Source organism: Triticum urartu, chromosome 2 (assembly GCF_003073215.2).
Source record: "Triticum urartu cultivar G1812 chromosome 2, Tu2.1, whole genome shotgun sequence".
In the NCBI taxonomy this organism is placed as follows: Eukaryota; Viridiplantae; Streptophyta; class Magnoliopsida; order Poales; family Poaceae; genus Triticum; species Triticum urartu.
In genome coordinates, this window is record NC_053023.1 from 730,483,286 (window position 1) to 730,505,430 (window position 22,145).

At 44.3% G+C, this 22,145-nt stretch overlaps 2 protein-coding genes and 1 pseudogene across 2 annotated transcripts; all 3 read left to right on the forward strand.

Moving 5' to 3' along the window:
* Nucleotides 1-1,443: 1,443 nt before the first annotated feature.
* On the forward strand, nucleotides 1,444-4,089 carry LOC125540231. The gene is made up of 7 exons (XM_048703807.1): nucleotides 1,444-1,662; nucleotides 2,056-2,409; nucleotides 2,717-2,897; nucleotides 3,009-3,228; nucleotides 3,393-3,529; nucleotides 3,608-3,643; nucleotides 3,735-4,089. Exons 1-7 carry the CDS (start codon nucleotides 1,520-1,522, stop codon nucleotides 3,816-3,818), a joined length of 1,155 nt encoding a protein of 384 aa, XP_048559764.1. The 5' UTR covers nucleotides 1,444-1,519; the 3' UTR covers nucleotides 3,819-4,089.
* Nucleotides 4,090-6,085: 1,996 nt separating this feature from the next.
* LOC125534452 lies at nucleotides 6,086-9,828 on the forward strand (annotated as a pseudogene).
* An 8,336-nt stretch (nucleotides 9,829-18,164) lies between these two features.
* On the forward strand, nucleotides 18,165-19,604 carry LOC125538315. The gene is made up of 3 exons (XM_048701577.1): nucleotides 18,165-18,239; nucleotides 18,338-18,484; nucleotides 19,074-19,604. The coding sequence occupies exons 1-3, from the start codon at nucleotides 18,165-18,167 to the stop codon at nucleotides 19,557-19,559; spliced, it is 708 nt and encodes a 235-aa protein (XP_048557534.1). The 3' UTR covers nucleotides 19,560-19,604.
* Nucleotides 19,605-22,145: the final 2,541 nt, after the last annotated feature.

Genomic DNA, 22,145 nt, shown 5'->3' on the forward strand with positions numbered 1-22,145 from the left:
GGTGAAAGCCTAACTCCGGGGGGCGGCGGCGGCGTCCTTGGCGCCGTGACCTTCTTGAAGGCGTCGCCTTGAGGGCAGTGTGGTGGCGGACTCAGTATGGGGTCGGTGACAGCAGGCGAGGATCGAGGGACCAGTGGGCGCCTTTTTTGGTGGAGCGGTGCTTCATCCTACACATTGATGATGGCAGATCTCGGCGGCGTGGTGCAGTGGAGACTCGGCGCCCGATGCGCGGTGATGGACTCGCGCAGGTGGAGGCAGATGTCTGGCGTCATGGTGGCGTCGATGGCAGAGTGGCCTGACAAGGTAGAAGCCTCAATATCTGCTCTGAAGACGGACCTGTGGAAGATGGCGGCAACGACACATGTGAGTGCGTCAGACCAGTTTATGCCCCAGACCCGGTATGTGGCTCGGTTGAGGTTTCTGGCTTTTGATGATAGGCTTAGGTGAGTGGTCCGGGTATTTGGCCCAAGTAGCACCCCTTCATCATATGGATAGGAGTAGTGGCATATGTTGCCAAGATGGCGGTTTCAGGCATATTGTTGTAATACTTTGTAAGGTCCTCGAGAATAATCAATAAAGTGGTTGTATGCATCTCCTAGATGCAGAGGCCGGAGGTCATCCTCCTTTTCTAAAAAAAAATTAAAAAAATGTTATATGATCTAGGTGGAATCAATGAAATTTGTGAAAATGTATTTATTCCTTTTATTTCCTTGTGATTTTTTACAACAATGGAGTCAAGGTGTTTTGATGTCCCAACACTAAAAATATTGTGCATACTTATGTCGGGCTTTGGATGATGAGCATCCCATGAAATGTCTTTCAACTTGATGTTGAATTACATTTACTTGTTGAGTATCTAATTTCCTCTGTTTTCGTGGAAGCATATGAGAAGTTGCATCTTGTGTGGTCAGATTTCTCTCCCTCTTGCTCTCATTTGAGGACAAGAGTGGTTTATTAGGTACCTCCACTCTTTCTGTCACTTTGCTGTAGATATATAAAATTTAGGACACGTTTTAATCAGTAAATATATGTGGCATATTTGCAATGTGTTGCAAATATATGATTCTATGAAATCCTAGTTTAGATTCTTAAGTAAGTGATCATAAGGGCTGAATGTGAATGTCATTTCTAATTAATTTTTTGGCATTTTTTGTGGTACTAATCTCCCTCTAATACCCAAAAAAAATCATATTGCTAGTGCCATCAGCATACATGCTATGAGTTTTTTTTTCATGATTGGCAGATAAATTGTTTTTTTTCTCCCGCAAAAAGAAGATAAATTGTTTTTTAGTGTGATAAATTGTTGTCTCACATATATTTTTAATTTTCTATGAGGGCCCACTGATGTATGCTGGAGGCAAAAAAAAAACCTACTCAGCTCTGCCAAGCAGGCCTTCCATGGGCCCTTGGTCCGAGAACGGACGGGCCCTTAGCGTCGTCGTCGTCTTCTTCCTCCCCCTTCTGCCCCCAAGCGGAACGGAAATCATCAAGACCTAATCCAATCCCTCCCGGCGCCCCCATGCCCCTCCGTCCCCCAAGCAGCCCCCGGCTCAAGGACCTCCCGACTCAACACGGCGGTGCAGCGCGGTTGATCCATGGTGCAGCCCGTGCCCACGAGCTCCCCCGGAGCCGGAGACCCCGCGACCCGCCGTCCCCTCCACCGTATGTCCACCCCTCCCCCGCTCGCCCCATCCCCAGTTCTTTTACATCTCGGGGCGATCTATTGGAAATCAGTCTGCCGTATTTGTCGACCGCCGGGGATTTTAGAAATCAGTCTGGAGGTGTTCGTGTAGAAATTCCTCTCTTTTTTCGAGGAAGAAATTCCTCTGCTTTTTAGTTGAGTTCATTCATTCATGTCGCGAGTTCCCGGAACCTTCTTAGCCTCTAGGAACTACGGGTTCGGGAAGTTCCTCTTATGTTAGTCGGATGGATTCATCCATGTGGTGAGTTGCCGGAATATTCCTACTTAGCCTCTGGGAACTACAGGTTTGGGAGGGCGTGTTCTGTATTTCACTATCCATTCATTTTCTGAGACAAGTTGTTTTCCAAATTCAGGCACGAGGAGGAGGAGCATCTTGCTGAACCTGCATCATCATCATCTGCACAAACTCTGCAAGCACCGTCCTTGAATGAGTCGCTCGGCGCTTCGGTGTCGGATGAATCGTGTGTCACTGTCACTTCCTCCGCCCTTTCGCAGTCAGAGGCGGTAGCACAATACACAATTGTTCCTGCCCCTGGTTCACCTATTTTGTCCCGGCTACCGCGTGACTGGGGGCTCCAATTTTACATCAGGGTGGATCTTTCTGGATCTTTCCACACATATCCTCATTTGGGTGGGCCATTCAAGAGCTTACAGGAAGCCGACAGTGCTATTGATCGCCATCTGCACGACCGCCGGGTCACCAAAATGTAAGTTTTTCAACTTCGTTCTAGATTTTCACTGAGTTGGGATAGGGATGCCTTTTTTTAGGCACAACTAAGTTTATTGATTCAGAGCTTATAGGCATGTAAACAATCCATTTGTGCTTTTTTTGGGGGGTACCATGAGTTATGTTAAAGGTAACATGGGAGCTGTTTGATCCCCTATTCAAGAAAGTTCCATGGAAACTAGTTTTATTGATAACATTGGCAGAGTATTTACACACATAGTAGACTTGTTTTTTTTTTCAGTACTGAGAAAGTGCAACATACCAACCAATGCTCTGATCTAAACTAGGTGCCCGGAGCAAGGCAGCGTTTCTCGACTGGATAAGGTCGTACAACAATGTCTTTACTGGCCCGATGGCAGAAGGAAGAAGCGTTCAAAATCTCATGTGATTGAGCAAAGTCATAATCGAATGTGCCTATTGGCTCAAGCTCTAGTAGACAAGTATAACGAGAATCACAATCTTTTGGGGGTATGCTCACTATCCCTCTCTACTTCCTTTTTTCTGTCCTGCTACCAGGATTGCAGTATGTCTTTTTGCTCATTTGAGAATTGCTGATCTGAGATATGCTTCTTCGTTTAGGATCTTGCACATGAGTTCAAGGACGTTGTGCAATATCAATCAATTTGCGAGAACCGTGTGTGGTACTATCATCTCAATATCACTACAAGGGCTAAAGGAGCTGATGGTTTCTCCCATGGCATCGACGATCTATTCTTCACGGAAGTCAAACGTGTGCGACAGGGACAACATGAGGAATTGGTGGTCAGCTGTTTCTGCATGCTCAAACCGACTGATAACGGTATTGTATATATACTCATATCTGAAACTAAGAATTGCTTAGTGCAGTTTGTGGGTGGTTAAACTTGGATTTGCGTTTATAACATCTCAAACTGGTTCATGCGCCCTTGCTTGTACTTGTTTGTTACTTGCCAATTAACTCTCTCCTTGTGTTCATAAATAAAGGTTGCTGCTATGGCTGTACCAACAATGGATCTCCTGATATGAAGCACCCCAGCAGCACTGATAAATACATTGCTGGTCACTTGAACGGATATTTGCCATTTGGATGCCGTAGGGAGTTTAGTGACTCTGATGATGAGGTATGATATGGTTTATTTCCTGGCGAGCCTAGCATTATTTTTCTTGCTCCATTGCTAACTACATGTCCCCTTTTACAGGAGGAAGCTGAGGCTAAGCTAAGAGATATGTATGAGGTACGGCATGTCTTGTGCTGCATTCTACCATTTGTAGCATCAACTCTGGTTCTATATACTTATCACAATTTGCCTGCTCGTGTATCTTCAGGGCCTTGATGAGCCAGACTTTCTGGAGAAACTCTTCACATTTCCCACTTATGTAACTCTGAGGAAAGACACGAAGGGAACCTGAGTTCGGAAGACTGGACTCAAGGGGCGTCGGAGTGAAACAGCATTGCCTGTTTTACCTTGTGGTTCAGTTATAGTAATGTTGTAAGGGCCCCTTCAATGTTTTAGAGTTTGAGGATGACCTAATTACAGCATGCTACAGTTAAATAAGCAATTTGTACAAGTAGCTTGTGCTTGTCTTTTGTTTTACACAAATCTGTTTGCAAGGAGTTGTGAAACAGCTGTCAAATTTGAAACACTCCTCAGATTCAGATGATCAGTCCTAGCTTTTACTACACTGGTGCATGCTCAAATCGAGATAATTTCTGCCGCATTACACCTGTTTTACCCTACTGAACTAACCTAGCAACTTGTTTTAGAGATCCATCTCAAGCTTAGAGATCATTCCAAGAATATCTAATCCTCGGTGTACATCCATCTTCAAGGTGTATATAAATAGGAACTTCTAGGGATCACAAAACAACAAAATAACGTGATTTAAGCATTTAGAGATCGCAGAAAATGGGTTATGATGCCATGAATGATGAATGTATGTACTGAATGTAGAAGAACACAAGGAATATAATGTGGAGACTAAGTACATATCTTGTCTGGTTTGTCAACAGCTGTTTACATTACAGTTCAGAGAACAGAGATTATTGGCAAATACCAATGCTTTAAATAGTGGGCTATGAAAAATAACGGCAGACCTCCAAATCAGCTATAGCGGGCTCAAGCGGGCTATTTGTGAAGGCGACCATTTAGCAGCACCCTGCTGAAAAGGCTATAGCGGGCTATAGCTTCGCTATAGTCTCTATTTAAAACTATGGCAAGTACTCCCTCCACGGAGGGAGTAGAAATGACCAAAGCGGAGATGTCTGTTTCATTCCACGGAACTAACAGCTACTCCCTCCGTTCCGAATTACTTGTCTTAGATTTGTCTAATCTAAGACAAGTAATTCGGAACGGAGGGAGTAGATACAAGTAAGCTGATAGAAATCTCAAACTATGTGCTCAGCCGGTGCCAGGATCTTGAGATGCTTCTTCTTTCTGAGCTCGTGGGGGACGGGACCAAAGACGCGGGTGCCAATCAGCTCACCCTTGTTGTTCACGATGACAATCGCGTTATCGTCGAATTGGACCTCACTATCGTTGCTGCGCCCCTTCATGGCAGCACGGGCAACCACCCCGTAGACCACGTCTCCTTTCTTGACCTTGCAGCGAGGCTGCGCTTCCTTGACAGAACCGATGATCATGTCCCCGAGCCTCGCTCCTTTCTTCTCCTAAGGGACTGTCTGCACATAACCCGCTTGGCTCCGGAGTTGTCCACCACCTTGAGGTTTGTTCTCATCTGGATGAATGCTCTGATTTGCTGAAACCAGAGCAGGAACACGTGTTACCACCACTCTCTACTTGGAGAACATCTGTGACTAGGTAAACAAGCACCTCAAGAAAATTATACATTCCTTAGACACTTTAAGAAATTACCCTGTCAATTCCCTGTCCGTTCACTCCATTGTTGGCACCATAAAGGATGAAGCCTGGCTTTGGGCCAGGGCAGGTGCCAATGGACTTAGAGTAGTTCTCCCAACAACCTGGGACGTGCACTAGTGACTGCTTCACGATTGTAAAAATCCCTCCTAGGAGGACTGTAACTTTAAGCCCCCTCTTTTCAATTAAATGAAACACAAAAGTCCTTTGTGTTTTCTCAAAAAAAAAAAACCTACGGAGTACGCAGTTGCTGTCCTCGTGGCAGGGGTATCTCTTAATCGTAGTTATAACACAAAGTTTAATGAGTAGATGGTGTGCACGATAGCCTTATAGTGAATACTCTATATGAGATAGAGTTGATGTCATTAGATCATATTCCAAATTACTCACTTCTGTTATAATTTGGTATCACAAAAATAATATACTAATAATGCAATTGTTGCACAACCGTTTGTACTAGTGAAACCTAATACACTATGTAATTTGAAACGGAAGAAGTATCTTTGTATTATGGTCCAAATAAACCAGATTGGAGGCTGGTTTAAAACAAATGCAACTAGCTGATATCCAATTATAGTGTCATCAAGTTGTGCTAATAAACTATGTAATTTGAAACTGAGGGAGTATCTTTGTATTATGAGTCCAAATAAACCAGATTGGGGGTGCTGATTTAAAACAAATGCAAGTAGCCAATTTTAAATTCTAGTGACATCAACTTGTGCAGGAAAATGGTTTCTCTGCTACAACCACTCTGGTTGACTAGACTACACAGGCACACAGCATGCACCTCTAGATTGCTGATCTCTCCCCTCTTCCTCCTTACCTCCGGTATTGGTAAGATGGGAAGTCAATCGTGACTACTTCCATCTCCTAGGTGACCAAAGCTTTACCACAAATCTGAAGGCACGGAGGAGGTAAAGAACCGACTCCCAGCTTCCTGAAATAGGTACTGAACTACTGATTCCGATCCTTCTTTTCTCGCTTACCGCATCCACATCTGCCAAAATTGTTCTATTTGACGTCTTTCAGGCCGGAGCGCAAAACTGTAAATATTTTCCTCAAAGTTCATGGCTTCTATACAGTAGAAGATTTAAGATCTTTTACATGCATGATGTATGGACAACATAACTTCAGCACATATGTTCAAATTTTGTGAAAATTACATTGCAAATAGTATAAGTTGGCTTAAACATCATCACAATTCCAACAAATAGCTCTACAATAGGCTTTAAGTTGTAGACATCACCCCTGTTCCTATATCAATACTATATGAAGCATATTTATTTTGAGACTTTGAGTAGTGCGAATGGCCCTCCTCTATAGTTCTATATGTAGGCGAAAGAAAGACACACTTGCTTTGTTCCTGAAGCAGACAACAAATTTTATGAGATAGATATTGCATGTATTTTTGGCCAATGCCTATTTTTCTAAGAAAGCAACCAGAGATAATATACAAATTTAGATGATTTTACCAGTTCTCCGTGCTTCAAATCAAGCTTACTTAAATCTGGTACAATTTACCTAAATAAATCTAGTCCCAACTCTGTTATTAATTACACCTTCATTTAATTGTTACAGCCACATGGCTCAGATTGGCATACTCGCCCCGGTTATCACCCTCTTGGTAAAAGAGTTATGGGAGCCAATCAAGAAGCATATTGGCTACTGTCTGAAGCCTGAAACCAATGTCTGCAATCTCGCAAAAGCTGCTGATGAATTGAGGAGCTCCATACATGCCATTGACGAGACCATCCAGTTAGGTGAATGCCAAGGCAAGAGACCAAAGGTACAAGTAACAAGGTGGACAGAGAGTGCTCGATCCACTGAAGCAGAAGCTTGCAACATCAGCACTGAGTATGAGGCAAGGACCATACATATCTTTGGCTGCTCCTGGAGTTGTTGGTCCAACTATAAAATTAGCAAATCTGCTGCAAAAGTTAAAGGTGATATTGAAGATATTAACAAGAGATCACTTCAAAAGGATGATATATTAAGTTTGCTCCCACCAGTTGGTTTGGAGTTGCCTTTACCAATTACCAGCAAACATCGTAGGCCAAGAACACTACAGAAACAAGGTTTTTGGTTACATTGAAGAAGGCACTAGAAACATCATTGGCATATGTGGCATGGGAGGGTCAGGAAAGACTACTCTCCTTAAACAAATCAACAACTACTATTGTTCTGAAAGGTACGGATTTGATCATGTCGTGTTTATTGAAGTTGGCAAGCAGCTAGACTTGATGGCAGTTCAGCAGAACATTGCTTCTGCACTAGGACTGTTGCTAACAGATGGAGGAGATGCAACACACAGAGCTAGAGCTATTTTCAACTTTTTAAAGGAAAAGAAATTCCTATTGTTGATTGATGATCTTTGGGACATGCTGGACCTAGTGAAAGTTGGTATACCGCATGGTTCGAAGAAGTGTTCCCTCCCAAATAGCCAGATTGTAGTGATCACAACACGATCTTTGGATGTGTGTGGTAGAATGCATATTTTTGAAAATGTTATACAGTTGAAATGCTTGGGTTCTGATCATTCGTGGCAGCTGTTTAAAGAGATTGTTGGTGGAACAAAGATGGAAGATGCTCAAATCAGGGGATGCGCCGAGAAGATTGCGGCAAAATGTGGAGGCCTTCCACTAGCAATTAAGATAACTGGGCAGGCTATGGCTTCCAAGGTAGCTTCAGAAGAATGGGAATACAATTTGATGTTAGTAGAAGATTCAGTTTTCCATGAGGTTTCTGGTTCAGATAACGAACTCTTTCCTATGCTGAAAATTAGTTATGATAGCTTGCAAAGTGATGTGATTAGAATGTGCTTTCTACTATTTGCTGGGATTGCCGCACAAGAGCCAGATCGTGACTGGTCCACTATTAATTTAATTCAAATTTGGATGGGCCATGGACTGCTAGGCGAGGATGATGATATTGAAAGAACTTACTTGAGTGGATATTCAATTGTTGAAATTTTGAAAAGAGCATTCCTGCTTGAATCCTCTGACAAAGGGGATAAACTTGTGAAAATGCACCATGTTGTTCAAGATCTGGCCTTGTGGATTGTAGCGACAAAACAGAATGGGGTGCGTAAAGAGAAGTGGCTGGTGGACCAAAGAGAACACACCCGACCAGACGTCTGGAGCACCGCTGATAGAATTTTCTTCTATGGTGATGATATTAAGACAATTCCTAGTTCTTGCAGCTGCCCAGACCTGTTAACACTAATGCTAATAAACAATGAGCATATTTCTGAGTTCCCATTTGGTTTTTTCTCTGCCATGAAATTGCTGATTTATTTGGATATTTCTGGAACATGGATCCAAGAAATACCATCAGAAATCGGAGCATTAACGAGCTTGCAGTTCCTTGATCTTTCTCGGACACCAATACGTTCACTGCCAGTGGAGCTGGGACTGTTGGAAGATCTAAGGTACTTATATTTGGAAGACGCTTTCGGTCTCAGGAATATACCAAATGGTTTGCTATCTAGATTGAAGATGTTGAGGCTGTTAAATTTATATCGATGCTGTGGTTTGAGAATTGATTGTTCAGCAGGATATATCGAAGAACTCAAAAGTTTAACGAGGATAAGGGATATTAGTTTTACAGTACATGATTCAGACTCCATGTGGAAGATCTCTAACTTGCCTAGAGCCTTGGTAAGCCGCCTCAGCATTACAGCTCTGGAAGGTTTGCAATCTCTTCAGATATCACCCTTGCTCCTTACAAGTAGTAAGGCTAGACACATGGAAGCTCTGTCACTGGAACGCATAAAACTTTTGGAGGAGCTAGTGATAGCCCAGACCGACATAAACTCAGGTCGGTGCTTGCCAAGACTAGAACAATTACTCTTACATAGTCTGGCCAGCACTTCAGAGGGTCGAGTTTAAAGGTATTGAACCCAACACTTGCCTTTCAGGCCTCAGGTTTCTGAACATCTCAGAATGCGACAATCTGATGTCGACTACATGGATCACATGGCTGCCTTGCCTTGAAATCGTATATTTAAATAACTAAGTTGGCGGCTAACGATGAAGAAGCTGTGCTGTCTCCCACAAGCTCCTTCCCTCGACTCAAGTTTCTGGTGTTAGTCAATCTGAAGAACCTGCATAGCCTCTGTGATGCCAGAATCACATTCCCATCGTTGATGCGCTTGCTCGTTTATGGTTGCCCCATGCTAATGCAGCTGCCACAGAACTTAGTGGGCGTCAAGAGCTCACCGCTGATACTTGGCGAGCGAAAATGGTGGGAAAGTTTAGAATGGGAGGATGCTAGCTCACAGTCCTCTCTCCTTCCTTTCTTCAGAGAAGTGCCTGCAGGCTTCAGAGGAAGTCAACTAGAAGTGTCCAAGGCTTTACGTGTTTAGTTCTTTCAGTCAAAGACCATCATGAGCCCTTCATCTCTTTTTTTCTCTTTTTCTTTTGAGATGTTCTACATATCAGTTTGACACTGAAAGACAAGATGCCTTCTCGTGTTTAGTTGTACCATGCATGTTTGTGTTCCACACTTGTATATGTCAATTATATACAAGAAGCAGACCCTGATGTCATTTTGCGTCGACTGATGGCTCACGCGTCGTGCTCGCGCGACACACAGGGTGACGCGCCCACGAGAGGTGGCGTGTATCCTACGCCGCCGATCTACAGACGCGCTCGCTCACGTTCTACGACGGCGAGATGCTCTCCGCCTCATCCTGATTGATGACCGTGGAGTCACGGTGGACGCGCGATTTCTCCGCGCAGGGGAGTACATAAACATCGGCGACATCATCTCGCTGCCATGCCATTTTGCGAGGATTCGGGGTTGATTACCGGCGACGTACTCGGCTCCAGCGGGCGCTACGCATGGCACGTCTCGAGGTGCGGCGCACGGGAGGCGTACGGAGTTCCAGACAGGCGAAGCGGGCCGGGTTGGGGTGGCCCCGAGCCACACCAACCGCCCGCTAATGGCGGATGGACGCGTGGGAGCATCTCCATGGCTGCCTAACCGCCATGCGGGGTCCAGCACCGAACCGGGCGTGGTGCCTTCTAGAGTGAGAGAGGCGGGGGGAGCCGCTTCACTTTCCCCACCTACCACCACTACGCGGGATGCGCATCTCGCTCCCCTCTTTAAGCATCTATGGGAGCGTCCTAGGGTTTGCTCCCCCAATCCATCCCCTCCTGATTTCTTCGGCTGGTGGCGGGGCAAAGCCGGCGGCGACGACCGCTCCTTCGCCCAAGTTGCTGCGGCGGAAGGTGCGCCACGCACCGCGATGGGAGATCGTGGCGGGGGGAGATCTGGAGGATGGCGCGACAACACAGCGCGGGGAGGGTTCGGCGGTGGGCGAAAGGCTCCGCTGCCAAACCAGTCTCGACACATGGTATGGCAGCGGACAGATCCGCCGCCGGCGACGTCGGGAGACTCCAGATCTGGTGGTGGTGAAGTTGCGGACAGATGGGAAGCTGCTGCGCGTGCCATGAGCGGCGCGACCAAGGAGAAGACGACGAGCATCAAGGAGCCACCTCCGCCTCCAGCGCCTCGGCAAACGGCGACCAAGAACAACGCCGAGATCTGCATCAACTGCTGCCTCCCAGGTCATTTTGCTCCTCGGTGCCCCACTATTCGCTGCGAAAAATGCAATAAATTAGGTCATATAGCCCAGCTCTGCCAGTCTCTGAGGCCTTGGGAATGCATTCCATTCATGTGTGGTTTTCAGTCGCCTGGTTAGGGATTTTTCTATATACCTGATATGTGTGCTGCTAAGCATAGTGTTGAGAAAACTAATAATGTGATGATCACTATAGTTGAGGGGGATGCTACTGTGAAAGATATTGAGCAGGAATTCAATGCTATATTTGCCAAAAAACCTGGGAAAAAGAAATGGCGTTGTACGGCCCGCTCTATTGGCCCTGCTCAATATGTGATGCGATTCCCTAATGCTAGTGAGATAGAGAGAGCATGTTGTTATGGGAAACGCTTGCCTCTGAAAGAGGGGAATATTGTGGTCTGTATTACTCCTTGGACTGCTTCGCTTGGAGCTAAAGGTATATCATGGAAAAAGCATGGGTTAGGGTGCGCAACATTCCCATAGAGAAAAGATGCACTGAACATATAGCTTATGTTGGGGCCCTGATGGGAATTACATTGGAAGTTGATGAATCGACTGTTCATAAACCCGAATATGCTAGAATCCTCCTTGGTTGTAGAGATGTTGAGAAAATTCCTCCTTCGGCTGAAGGAATGCTGGGAGAACATTATTATGATTTCTTTTATGAGGTTGAAAAAGTTGTGACTATGGGTGCTGAGAAAAGCCAATCTTATACTGCTGTAGATAGCAGTGCGTCTCCTTCCTTCCCTAAGAAAGCGAGGATGGACTCATATCATGCTTCTTCTATGGGGCAGGGGGTACGAGTGCATCTATGACTGGTAACTTCTCTTCTCAGAACTGTGATAAAGGTATGCAGAGGCTTCCTGTTGTAGCTGAAAGTGAAGAAGAAGAGGAAAGCGATGAAGGTAACAATACGGAGTTGCTGATTGAAACAATGGCCAGAGAACACGCAGATGAGAAATGTCTTATTGTGGTTCTCAATCTGGTAAAGTATCATGTGAGAATGTCTTTGATGACCTGGATGTGGAAGAGATGACTGAGTCTCCCAGTAATGAGATCAGTATACATAAAGGTGCTTGGGGGATGATTACTCCTGTTCCACCCTCACCTATGTTTGTCTGTCATGATGTGAATACTTATGGGAATGCATTTCCTCCCTTGTCAGACTATGTGGTTTGGCCTTCCCTGCCTCATATTGTGCCTCTTGAGGAGGGATCCATGGAAGGAGGAGAAAACTGTAGTGTCTATACAGTTGAATCTCCGTCTGAATCACCAATTCATGATTGCACAAACCAAGATGAGGATGTCCCGCGCAAACAGAAGCAGAAGCTGGAGATGGTGGGTGATGTGGCTGCCAACAGGATGAGGAAGCGTAATTTGGAAGGTATGAATATGCCCAATTCGAAAAATCAATTCTCTGCTTTGTCTGATTCTGCCATTATATTGCGTGCATCTTTGATGGGAGTGCAAATCCCGAATGATGAATTTGCAACTATTGATATCTTGCGTGAATTAGAACTTTCTAGAAATATGTTACATGACAAAAATATTGATATTAACCCACAAAATATAACCATCAATGATGGGTTGGGCAATGATGTGCCCCTCTCTTTGACATGGGATGATGATAGTAGAGATATTGAGGAATCTTTCATCCTGGTTCAATCTAAAAAAAAAAAAAGAAAAATCAACACAGGAAATCAGTGGTGGTATTATCTCCTAATAAGTCCAGTAGACCTGTGACTAGAAGTCAACAGAAAAAAGGGGCGGGTAGGGCTGCTATGGAACCTGGCAGACCTACCAGAGTGAGAGATAAACCCAAACGATATAAATGAAAGGGTTTTTTTGGAATTGTAGGGGGGTGGGTAAAAAAGGCATGTCTACCTGCCTCATTGACATGATGAGTGCCAATGAACTAGATTTTATTGGGCTTCAGGGGACTATGAAGAAGTCTTATAATCCTGCCTTTTTTTAGGCAAATTGACCCGAATCATAAATTTCATTGGGAATGGGCCCCTTCTGGGGGGGGAATCTGGTGGCATTCTTTGTGGCCTTAATAAGGAGAAATTCGATATCCTTATGACCAAATGTGGTAAATACATCCTATAGTTGAACTTGTTCAATAAGAACAAAAACTGTAGCTGGGTCTTGATGATTGTGTATGGTGCTGCACATGATGAACAGAAACCTGAGTTCATTGCTGAACTATCGTCCATGTGTCATAGTATTAACATTCCTTATCTGGCCGGGGGAGATTTTAATATCATTCGACATAGTGGGGAGAAAAACAAAAAAACATCTATGTCCCACTTCTCGGAGGTGTTTAATTCTGTTATACACTTGCTTGGGTTGAGGGAGATTTATATGACTGGTGGTTGTTATACCTGGTCCAATAAACAAGAAAACCCAACTTTGGAAAAATTGGATAGAGTTCTTATGTCTCCTGATTGGGAGGATGTATATCCTCTCGCTTCTGTTCATAAACTGGTCAAGGAAATATCAGACCACAATCCTTTGTTGTTGGATGGTGGGAGAGCTCCCTCTAGAACACCAAGTAACAGGTGCTTTAAGTTTGATAATGCCTGGCTCAGTAATCCAGATTTTCTTCCTCTGGTTTCTGAGATTTGGTCTAGACCAGTATACACTTTAAACCCTATTGACTCCTTGAATATTAAGCTAAAGAGAATTAAGAAATTTTTTAAGGGTTGGGGGTCCAATTTGTTTGGACACAATAAGATTAGAAAGAAAATCATCAAGCTCGAGCTTCAGGAGCTTGAAAGGCTGGAGGAGGCTGATGGTTTATGCGGGGAAGCATACACTAGGAAGTTGGAAATTCTAGTAGAGCTTAATAAGATGTATGTTGAAGAAGAACTTCACTGGCACCAGTTTTATAATGAGAGATGGCTTTTGAAAGGAGACAATAACACTGATTTCTTTCATAAAGTAGCTAATGGTCGTCGTAGGAAAAACTCCATGATCTCCCTGGAGTGTGGGTCCACTATTATTGAAGGGACTAAAAACCTACTCGCCCATGCTACTGAATACTATAAAACCTTATTTGGACCGGCTCCTGGCAACATTTGCCAGATCGATGCAACATTGCGGTCTCAGGAAGAGATGATTACCCCTGGTGATAATGAGGACTTAACTCGACCTTTTTCATTGGAAGAGATCAAAAAAGCTTTATTTGGCATGAAATCTAACCGTGCCCCCGGTCCAGACGATATTCCTGTTGAATTTTATCAACACTGCTGGGATGTAGTAGCTCATGATATCTTATGCCTTTTTGAGTGGTTTCATGAAGGCAAGTTGGATGTGCAACGACTTAACTATGGCATCATAACTTTGTTGCCTAAGTCGACTGATGCTAAAAGAATCCAGTAGTATAGGCCCATTTGTCTATTACGCTGCCCATACAAACTACTCACCAAAGCCATGGATATTAGAGCTAGCAAATATGCTCATAAGTTGTTTAGTATTCAACAGAATGCCTTCATTAAGGGGAGGCACATAGTTGATGGAATCTTATCTCTACATGAGGTTCTACACTATACTCACATTAAAAAGCAAGTGGGAGTGGTTCTCAAACTTGATTTCGAGAAGGCGTATGACAAAGTCAATTGGGACTTTTTGCTTTATTGTCATAGGAAGCGTGGGTTTAGTCCTAAGTGGTGCGGATGGGTCTCTCAAATCCTAAAAAATGGCACGGTTAGTGTCAAGATCAACGATGAGGTGGGACCATACATTCAAAGTGCTAAGGGGGTGAGGCAGGGGGATCCTCACTCCCCTTTCTTATTTAATCTGGCGGCTGATTGCCTGACCAAAATGGTACTTACAGCTCAAAAGAATGGTCTCATTAAAGGGCTAGCTGCTGATCTTATTGAGGATGGTGTTGGCATCCTGCAATACGCGGATGACACGGTGCTTTGTTTTGAACATGATGTTGACAAAGCTGTAAATATCAAACTATTGCTATATCTCTTTGAACTTATGTCTGGGCTTAAGATCAATTTTGAGAAGAGTGAGATATTTAGTATTGGAGGGATAATGATACTGATTTGGTCTATGCCAACATGTTTGGATGCCAAGTGGGGCACACTTCCTATGAAATATCTCGGAGTTCCTGTTACTTACTCTATCCTCAAGAATGCGGATCTAGATTTCCTTGACGGTAAAATGATCAAAAAGCTTGATGCCTGGGTAGCTTATGCGGCATCTTCTGGAGCTAGGCTGACTTTGTTAGGGTCCAGTTTGGATGGGATTCCATCTTTCCTTATGTCGATGTTCCTCTTCAACAAAACTTTTATTGAGAAGTTGGATAAACATCGCAGACGTTTCTTTTGGAGGAGAAAAAAAATAAGAAACATGGGTACCACATGGTTAAGTGGACAAGAGTATGTCGATCTAAAAAAATTGGGGGACTAGGGATTAAAGATCTTCATAAACAAAATATTGCCTTTCTCGTTAAATGGTGGTGGAAATTAGAAACGAGTGATGGGTTATGGCAACGTATAGTAAGAGCTAGATATTTCAGGAATAAAACAGTGGCTAACATCCAGAGTCGCTTTTCAGACTCCCCCTGCTGGAAAGCGATTATGAAGGTCAAGGAATCATATATGGTGGGTAGAAAAGTTAAGATCGAAAGTGGAAACCTTACTAGGGTTTGGTATGATCCTTGGGTTGAGAATAGTGCATTGAAAGACCATTTCCCTGATCTTTTTAGTATATGTCAGGAACAGGAATGCACTGTTGCATCCTGGGCTGCAAGCAATTATGAACTTGGCTTCAGACGTAGACTGGTTGGGGGGTTGGGCGAGTAGTGGGCTTGGATGGTTATGGAAGCTAAAAAACTGTCGTTGAACGACTCCCCAGATAGGATTTTATGGGTCCTTGACAGTAAAGGGAAATTTACGACTAAATCCTTATATGAATGGTTGGAAAGGAATCTATCAGGTCTTAACTATAAGATGGTGTGGAAAGCACCCATCCCGCTGAAGATTAAAATTTTCCTTTGCCAGTTGTTTCAGAATGCAGTTCTTACTCGTGATAACATGCGTATTAGGAATTGGCCTGAAAATCCCATGTGCTCCTTCTGTACTGATGTTGAAATGGCAAATCATTTGTTCTTTACCTGCCCACTTGCTCGTTCGGTGTGGGGAGTGTTGGGCATGACGGCTGGGGCATCCTGCTGTCCTCGTTCTCTTTGGCAAAGCTTCGCTTGGCTTTATAAGTTTTTTCCGGGTGGGAAGCATTTTTATATGATGATCATTGCTGCAATATGCTGGGGGGTTTGGACTCTCCACAATAAAGTTACATTTGATAAACATGTTGTTCGTTCTTCTCTAGAGGCTGTTTTCACTGCCTGCTTGTTTATGTTGTATTGGGCAGGTTTGTTGAAGGAAGAAGAGAAGGTGAAGCTACAGGCTGGAGTGAAGAGGTTGGCTCACGCGGTTGCTGCGCTGGCGGACAGATCTCTTCCTCGAGGCAGACCTCTCTTAGGAGACAGAGATGGGGTCCAGATTGGTTAGGTGTGATTCAGTGCTCGGTTCCTTTTGCTCTCCATTTCCCACTGGGGTTTGATGCCGGCTGGAATTATGTCTCCTGGTAGCGGTTCGCTTAGTCGCAGAAGTCTTCCAAAGCGTTTTCATCCTGGGAACTTTTGTTTTCATTGGGCTATAGCTTGTGAGTGTCATCAGGTTTTCGCCCCATGGCGGATGGTCCGTTCCAGGATCATCTTCCGGTGGGTTTCCTAATGATGTGCCAACTCGCTCCCCCCCCCCCCCCCCCCCCCCCCTTCAGTCTCATTGGAGTCTCAAGGTTTTATCTTTCATTCTGCTAAATGTAGTGGTTAGACTCTAAGAACTTGGATACAGACTGATGTATTTCCGTTGATTGCGAAATTAATGGAAAGGGGTTGTGAGCCCGGTTGGAAAAAAAATATGTCAATTATATGTCTTGTTTTTACTTTTATTTCGAGATAAAACAGAGATTTGGTTTTGGTACATATAAAGATTGCAAAGTTGAGTGACACCTTAACAAAAAGAGTGGCATAACTTCACAAAGTAGAGAAATATAAAGCGAAAGGAGTATTTATGTTCTTGAACTGACGTGAACACTGAACTATAATCTTACATCGAACGTGAAACTATTTAACCTGAACCTTATCCCGGTTAATTTATGTTTAGGCTGACTTAGGTCCACGGGCACCCATGGCCTTTGGCCCTTTGCCCTTGATTTCCATTTGAGATTCTTCAAAATGTTCTTTAACCAAATTGACCAAAATTGGATGAAGCCCACATGGTAACTATATCATCAAAATCACCTACCCGTGCAAAAGCAGAATGGTAGCCCTTTTTGGTTGAGACTTGAGAGACTGTCCTAAATTACTTACTAAGAAGTGTAAGGCCTAGGCATCTTGCAGTCTCAGCAGAGCAAAAACAATTAAGCTCTGGAAGCGCTCATGGTCTCAGGCAGACCTCGAGACATCATACCACCATTTTCTCACCTTTGTGAAATCTGCAGATGTTTCAGTTTAGTGATGCAGCGAGCGCAGCAAGATGGCATACCTGACCTTTTTCACCTACCTCTGTCAGTCAGTGGAAGCACCTATGAAGAATCACAGCAGTCTGCTCATGGTAAGGCGTTCGAGATGGATCTCCTCCTCTCCTCTGTACTCCACAAGGCGCTGCGACGGCCGCCTGCCGCATTCCCCCGCCGGATGGCCGCCTGCTCGATGCTTTCCCCGCCCTCACGCTCAAGCAGCACGCCGATGTGCGCCGTCGCTGACCTGTCAAGGCCGCCGCATCTGTAGCCCGCGAGCATTGGCGTGCTGGGGGCTTGTCTCTGGCGGCGGCGACATCGATTGGGACGGCGACGAGCAAGCCGGCAAGGAGTGCTTGCTTGCTTGCGGCGGCGATTGCTGCGGCGTGCAACAGGAGGGTGAGTTAATTGCACGTTGGTACCACACTTGCGCACTTACTCACGAATCAATACCACAACTCGTGCATGTCGCAGTTCAATACCAACTCAGGGCCTAAGTGGTGCATAACGGACTGACAGCCATATAAGTGAGTATTGACCGCGTATCCGACAGGTCGGGCCCACATGTCAGGTGACACGGTGGCCAATCGGCGCGTGCCCGGTGCGCCGACTAGGACGAGACCGGTGCGGTTGGTTACATGGGCTTGGTCGGACTGGCCTCACTCTTGCTCGACCTCACTCTCACTCTCGCTCTCCCTCCTCTCTCCGATTCGCCGCCAGCCGCCGCCGCCACCTCAACCGGCTCGTCGTCGCGCCATGGAGGACGAGAGCAGCCAGGACTCAAGCGTGCAATACATGAACCTCTCCGACAACGAAGCCATGCATTATCGGGTGAGTTGTAGAGTTAGAGTTAGGGTTGGTTTATCAGATTTGGGATTTGGGGGGATTTGATTTGATTTGGGGATTTTGTTTTCCTTTTACTCATGTAGATCCCTGCTAGCATTGAAGACCAAGACTACAGTGGCATTGAGACAGCACCCAGAGTTCTTTGCCATCAGCATGGTGTGGCGGCTGAGAGGCGTGTAGCATTCGAAGCATTTAACACGGGCAGGAGGTTCTTAGTCTGTCCTATGAGTGTAAGATTCTGTCCAAATTCTGTGTTAATTGTATTGTTTAATCTAGCCATGTGCATAGAATTGTCCAGTCCAGTGCATAGAATTCATGTTCTTTAATCTAGCCATGTGTTGATGCACATTGTTTAATGAGTACTCTTGTACCATAGCTGTGATGGTCATTTTGTAGCTGTGATGCTAATCAGTGGATTAGAAAATGTGTTGTTGCTTGCCATGTATATTTAATTTGGCCAGTAATTTTATAATTGATCAACAACTTAGTTTGCAGTGCAGATAATCGTTGTTTAGCTCACAAGAGTACTCACTTTGCAAATTATTTGATTGTTTAAGGTCAGAGAGATTCAATGTCAAAAGCTCAAAATTCAGTTAGTGTTTATGTCAGAGGTTCATTCTTTAGTTGGCTATATTATTAAAGTTGTTTCTCAAAGATGCTTAAAGTTCATTTTTTAATTCAGTGGCTAGTCATTTAGGGTCCTACATTGTTTAAAGATGCTCAAAGTTCATTGTTTAAAGCCAGTTGCTCAAAGTTTATTGCTTAAATAATTTGCCTAGGAGATTGATTTTGCACATGCTATGGTTGTTTATATTGCAGGAAGATGACAACTGTGGTATTGTTCTCTGGGTTGACCCAGAGTGGCCTCCTACATTGCAGAATGCCTTGTTGAAGCTATGGGAAATGTATCATGACAGCAAGAGTGATAGGAGGAAGGATAACCTGGAGAGTTCACTCACTATTCACCATTTGACTGAAGAAAAAAATAATCTAGAGGCCAACTATGACAAATTGGTTGAAGATGTGCACCAACTGTTCAATGCTCAAGAGGATAGGATGGTAGATTTCAGCTATTTGCAGGCTAAGATGCAGAATGTGCATGTTTCCGATTTAGTTGTATCTGACATGAAGATAGAGATGGGGAAGAAAGATGCAGAGATCTTCAAGCTGCAGGAGAAGTATAAAGTACTGATGAACCTGACACAATCTCAAGGCACTTGCATCAGGAACCTGAAGTTTAATCATCTAAAAGAGAAGGAAGTGCTTAGTACATCCACCAGGAACCTGCAATTCCATGTTGATTAACTCAAAAAATCTGAGGAAAAGCTCACCCAGGAGAACACCCAGCTGCTCCTTCACATGGATGATCTCAAGAAAGGGCATGACAAGCTCACAGCAAGGAGGGATCGGCTAAAGATTCAGATTGCTGAACTGTTGAAGTCAGAGGAGAAGAACAAGCAGAAATTGAAGGGGATCCTGGACGTCTTGTCAGAATGAAGATGTGGAGGAAGAGGAAGAGCAAGATCCAAATCAACATGAAGAAGAAGAATGCTTGCTTTGCTGACCTTTTGTGAAGTATGGTATTGTTCTGAACTAAGTTATGTACTATGGATGTGTAGTTGTTGTGAACCACTATGTTGTTGCTTTAAGTTGTTGTGAACCACTATGTTGTTGCTGTGAACCACTATGTTAACTCTTAGTTGCTGTGAACCACTATGTTAATCAATATGTTGTTGTCGTGAACCAGTTTGTTGTGAACCAGTATGTTAACTCTTAGTTGCTGCTTGTCTTAGTTGCTTGAACTCTTGGCTCCGCCGACGTCGAGAACCCCCTAAACCAAAGTGGTTAGGCATTTAGGCTCCGTCGACGTCGAGAACCCCCTAAACCAAAGTGGTTAGGCATTTAGGGTCCGTCGACGTCGAGAACCCCCTAAACCAAAGTGGTTAGGCATTTAGGGTCCGTCGGCGTCGAGAACCCCCTAAACCAAAGTGGTTAGGCATTTAGGCTCCGTCGACGTCGAGAACCCCCTAAACCAAAGTTGTTAGGCATTTAGGCTCCGTCAACGTCGAGAACCCCCTAAACCAAAGTGGTTAGGCCTTTAGGCTCCGTCGACGTCGAGAACCCACCAAATGTTGCATCTAGGCTCTGCGACGTCGAGAACCCCCTAAACCAAAGTGGTTAGGCATTTAGGCTCCGTCGGCATCGAGAACCCCCTAAACCAAAGTGGTTAGGCATTTAGGGTCCGTCGGCGTCGAGAATCATCAAATCATTATCAAACCTTAACATTGCCAATAATAGTAATCATCAAATCTCATAATCAAACCTTAACATTGCCAATAACACTAATCACCAAATTGATAGCATAACATTGCCCATAACAGTAAGATAGTTGATAGCAATTCAGTACACTCAAACATAATCATCCAACCAGTTTGACTTGTTGGTTCAGTACAATCAAACCTAAGCATCCAACCATGGTTCAGGACACAAAACATTGATCAGTACCATAGTTTTGAGAAACAACAACTCATTACACTCATCTATTACCACTAGGCGAAAACCAGGTCATCCAACCAGTGTGACTTCTTGGGGCAGAAGATGTAGAAGGAGTTGCATATCTTGGGGCAGTGAATGGCCTTGCACCACTAGTTGATGGCTGTGAACTTGCACCAGATCTTGCACCAGTCCTTGCACCAGACCTTGCTCCAGATCTTGCACCAGTCCTTGCAGGTGGAGGCTGCGATCTTGGTGCATGCTGGGATCTTGCAGGTGGAGGCTGCTGTTGTGATCTTGCAGGTGGAGGCTGCTATTGTGATCTTGTAGGTGGGGGCTATGATCTTGCAGGTGTAGGTTGCTGTTGTGACCTCTTGCTCTTGCAAAAAGAAGTGAGATTGGTATTAGTGGACAACATTAAAATATTAACAAATGCACTAGTCAACTAATACAAAAGAAGTGAGATTTGGTATTACCACATGCTTGTTTTTCCTTATAGCCAAATCTGGTTTCAATTGTTTCAGGCAGTTGGTGTATCTATGGCCTTGGAGACCACAGTTAGAGCATGTTATTGTGTCCATTCTACTGTTGTCCTTTGGCTTTGGCACTTCAAAGTTGCCCTTGATCCTCTTCTCTTGCTTTCTTCCTCTCCTAACATGAAATTCTGGTGGCTCTATGTCTGGTCCAGGTGTCCTTATCCAGTCATGTTCACCAGGAACAGGAAAGATCATAGGTTCATATGCTGCCACATAAAATGGTTTTCTGAAGAATTTACAAACAAAGTCCTCTGGAAACCTCTTGGCCTTGTTAATTGCTGAAATTGCATGGTTGCATGGTAGGCCACTAAGATCCCATTTTCTGCAACCACATGTATGATTATCCAAGTTCACAGGGTGTGTTTGCTGCCCACTGGTCACTTGCCATAAATTAACACCGGCTTGAATGGGTTTGCAGTATCTAGCCCTCTCCTTTTCCAGCTCTAGCTTCTCAGCATAGTGTGGTGTGATCTCCCAGAAAGATGTCTTTCCTCTCTCTCTCTCTTCTCATGCCACCTCACCATTTGCTTGTCCTTAATACCATCAACCATAGTCCTAATAGGATTTTTCCTAAAATCAAGGATATACTTGTTGAACACCTCAGATAGGTTGTTAACAACCAAATCTGTCTTGCAGTTAGTGTCAAAAGCATGCCTTGCCCATGTTTTCTTAGGAATTGCATTAAACCAGATCCAAGCATCCTCACACTCATTTCTCAAATCATTCATAGCAATATTAAACTTATATTCATTATAAGCATAACTGGCATTATCCATGCATTTCTTTATATCTTCCCCTCTAAAACCAGCATTCTGGAAATTTGCATATAAGTGTCTAAGACAATATCTCTGGTGGCAGTTTG

What these genes read in the sequence shown, in the direction of transcription:
- LOC125540231 (XM_048703807.1), top strand. Translation starts at nt 1,520, where the DNA reads ATGCCCCTCCGTCCCCCAAGCAGCCCCCGGCTCAAGGACCTCCCGACT. An exon ending in GACCCGCCGTCCCCTCCACC is followed by an intron (nt 1,663 to 2,055) that starts GTATGTCCACCC and finishes TTCCAAATTCAG; the next exon opens with GCACGAGGAGGAGGAGCATC. An exon ending in GCTCAAACCGACTGATAACG is followed by an intron (nt 3,229 to 3,392) that starts GTATTGTATATA and finishes TCATAAATAAAG; the next exon opens with GTTGCTGCTATGGCTGTACC.
- LOC125538315 (XM_048701577.1), top strand. Translation starts at nt 18,165, where the DNA reads ATGGAGGACGAGAGCAGCCAGGACTCAAGCGTGCAATACATGAACCTC. An exon ending in ACGAAGCCATGCATTATCGG is followed by an intron (nt 18,240 to 18,337) that starts GTGAGTTGTAGA and finishes TTACTCATGTAG; the next exon opens with ATCCCTGCTAGCATTGAAGA. An exon ending in TCTTAGTCTGTCCTATGAGT is followed by an intron (nt 18,485 to 19,073) that starts GTAAGATTCTGT and finishes TTTATATTGCAG; the next exon opens with GAAGATGACAACTGTGGTAT.